Source organism: Pinus tabuliformis, chromosome 6 (assembly GCF_031772625.1).
Source record: "Pinus tabuliformis cultivar Carrire ecotype Pingquan chromosome 6, CPIR1, whole genome shotgun sequence".
NCBI classification, from domain to species: domain Eukaryota; kingdom Viridiplantae; phylum Streptophyta; class Pinopsida; order Pinales; family Pinaceae; genus Pinus; species Pinus tabuliformis.
The window spans coordinates 837145538-837148505 of record NC_142292.1 but is presented as its reverse complement, the minus strand read 5'-3'; the positions used below and the strand labels follow the sequence as shown (position 1 = coordinate 837148505).

The 2968-nt window shown below is 35.6% G+C and overlaps 1 protein-coding gene across 3 annotated transcripts; it reads left to right on the top strand.

Moving 5' to 3' along the window:
- The first annotated feature begins 715 nt into the window (after nucleotides 1–715).
- On the top strand, nucleotides 716–2321 carry LOC149261469 (chlorophyllase-2-like). 3 transcript variants are annotated; one of them, XM_089422306.1, is made up of 3 exons: nucleotides 716–818; nucleotides 925–1263; nucleotides 1358–2321. In XM_089422306.1, exons 2-3 carry the CDS (start codon nucleotides 1009–1011, stop codon nucleotides 2048–2050), a joined length of 948 nt encoding a protein of 315 aa, XP_089278432.1. In that variant the 5' UTR covers nucleotides 716–818; nucleotides 925–1008; the 3' UTR covers nucleotides 2051–2321. The 3 variants fall into 3 exon arrangements, with proteins under 3 accessions (XP_089278432.1, XP_089278435.1, XP_089278429.1); XM_089422309.1 differs by having other exon boundaries at nucleotides 727–814; XM_089422303.1 differs by having other exon boundaries at nucleotides 759–814; nucleotides 945–1263.
- Nucleotides 2322–2968: the final 647 nt, after the last annotated feature.

Genomic DNA, 2968 nt, shown 5'->3' with positions numbered 1-2968 from the left:
AGGAGTACTTTAAGAGAGTGTCTAGTCTATCCAAGACTCCATGGACTTTCTTTTGGCTTGGTAAGACTACATCATCATCATATCCAATATCACCTTTATTAGGACCAGAATTGTACTAGTCACTTCACATCAAAGAGTGTCTTAACAAAACGCCCTATCTACGTCTATCCAAAACTACTTAAATATTTTTTAATTTAAAATTAAAACTAATTTTAAAAATTATTTAAATCTCATTATTAATTAAAAAATCAATAAAAAAATGTAAATATATAATAAGAAAAATAATGTGCTTACCATTAAAATTGAAAATAGATCTTCACTATATCTCAGTATTAATTGCGATAAAAACATATCATATATATATATATTAAAAATAAAAATAATTTTACAAATTCACTAATATATATAAAAACATGTGATGATAAAAACTATTTGTACTATTAATTAAATAAAAATATGTGATGATAAAAGCTATGTATACTCTTAATTATATTAGAAACATAACATGTGATGATGAGATATTTTACTATTAATTGTGATAAGAACATAATCCTTTGATGAGACGTTTTTACTTTTAGTTGTGATAAAGCTAACATGTGTAAGATGTTGATTGGTGTAAGGTACGCACATACAGTGGTTACAACTCTGCACGAAAAAAACATTTGTAGGTCTATAATAAAGATAATTGAAATTATAGTTGTATTACTGATAATCAATGTACATGGAGCTCACTATTTAAAGTGTGTCACGGCTATGAAGAGTAATAAAGTTTTCGAAGAAAGAGTGTAGGCAAAGCAACCTGTATGATCTGTAGGTAGGTAGGTTTCCAACATATCTCTGATCGTTTGTTTGTTTAGCATCATCTTCCTTGTGACATGAATGGTGTTGTCAGTTTACACTAACTAGTATGCAATGTTTTTGTAGATTCTTTTGTTCTGCTGGAGGTTGCAGGTTGCAGAAATAGTTGGAGAGCGTTTTTGGACTTTATTTTTTTTTAGAATAAAATTAATGATGGTGCGGGAGGGGGAGAAGCCATGGGAGATGGTTTTTAAAGCAGGGCGGTTCCCAGTTGAAATACGTGACACCAGGAAGCTTGGATCCACCACAGCGCCACCACCGAAGCCGCTGCTTTTGGCTTTCCCCTCCCAAAGTGGAGAGTACCCCGTTCTCCTTTTGTTCCACGGTTTTATGATCACCAATTCCTCATACACCCAACTTCTCCAGCATATAGCCTCCCATGGATACATTACAGTTGCCCCTCAGGTATACTATACATTCATTGCATCTGCATATACATATATATATTCACTGGGGATCCTCTCCATTCATTTATTATTATTATTATTATTATGTGCAGATGTACATTTTGACGGGAGAGAATGCGGAGGCGGAAATAGAAGACGCGGAGGCCATTTTCAACTGGCTACCGGATGGGCTTTCTTACTATCTGCCCGATACGGTCCGGCCAGACATGGAGAATGTTGCTATCGCGGGGCACAGCCGCGGTGGCAAAGTGGCGTTCGGTTCGGCCCTGCGTCTAGCTGCCCAGAATACAAAAATAAAGTTGTCGGCCCTGGTGGGGATAGATCCAGTGGACGGCACGGGCCGTGGCCACCAAACAAAGCCGCCTATTCTGACTTATAAACCCCACTCCTTTGATCTCCACTGCCCGACCTTGGTGATCGGTTCGGGCCTGGGGCCGAAGTGGAACCTTTTAATCCCTCCCTGCGCTCCTGAGGGGGTAAGCCACCGTGAATTCTTTAGTGAGTGCTCCAGCCCATCATATCATTTCGTGGCGTCAGAGTTCGGACACATGGATTTCTTAAACGACGATGCTGGACCCCTCACTGGCTTCTGCAAGAACGGCGTAGCGCGGGAACCCATGCGAACGTTCTCCGGTGGAATTATGGTGGCTTTTCTGGATGCCTTCCTCCGAAATGATTCCGAGGCTTTCAACCACCTTTTCCTTCATCCCGAGGACGCCCCAGTCATACTCGAACCTCCTCAGTCCTTTGTTTCCAAAACTTACAAGCTTATCTCTAGACTTTAAGATGCAGTGAAATTTTCTGCTGTCTTTGAAACTTTGAGGGTTCTCTCTTTGTTTCAACTAGGACTTTGCTGCCACTACAGTCCCTCTGCTGCCTCTGAAAGTTTGAAGGTTCCCACTTCTTTTCAACTGTGTCTCTGCTGCCAGTGGAGTCTCATGGACACCCACCATGTGAAGTGTTGTACAATAAAAGCAAGAATAAATTGAGACCTTTCCTTTACAGGAGGTCATGTACCTTCATGTCATTTATCTCGAAAATGTGGCGTTGATTTAAGTTTGATGTCAATTTAAATCTTCAATGGAAATACATTTTATTTCAAATTTTATAGGTTATAAATATTATTAATTTTAAAAATATTTTGTTGATTTAAGTTTGAAGTCTAATATGGAAATATTGTTAATTTCAAACTTACAAATATCATTAATTTTAAATTTGATATGATATTAATTTACTTTAAAATAATTACAATTTTCTATAACCATTAAGTTATTTGATTGTTGAAATTTTATTGTGGGAACAAACTATAACAAACAACCTTTCTTTGTGGAATAGAATTATTTTGATTGCAAATGTAAATTTTACACATTGATAAAAACGCAACATATTTTAGGAAAACATTCCAATGAAGTTTTTTAATATTTATAAAATCTATCAATTTTCACATCATTAGAAAGCATTTAAGATTAGATTTTATTGGTAACTCAACATTATCTTATTGCAATAATAAAGAATAAATAAATAAACCATAATATTTATAAAATCTATCAATTTTCACATCATTAGAAAGCATTTAAGATTAGATTTTATTGGTAACTCAACATTATCTTATTGCAATAATAAAGAATAAATAAATAAACCAGTGACCTGTCGAGTGACACACATTCTTTTATAAAACTTACATTTCGTACCCATGTTTAAAA

What these genes read in the sequence shown, in the direction of transcription:
- LOC149261469 (XM_089422303.1), top strand. An exon ending in ACATTACAGTTGCCCCTCAG is followed by an intron (nt 1,264 to 1,357) that starts GTATACTATACA and finishes TATTATGTGCAG; the next exon opens with ATGTACATTTTGACGGGAGA.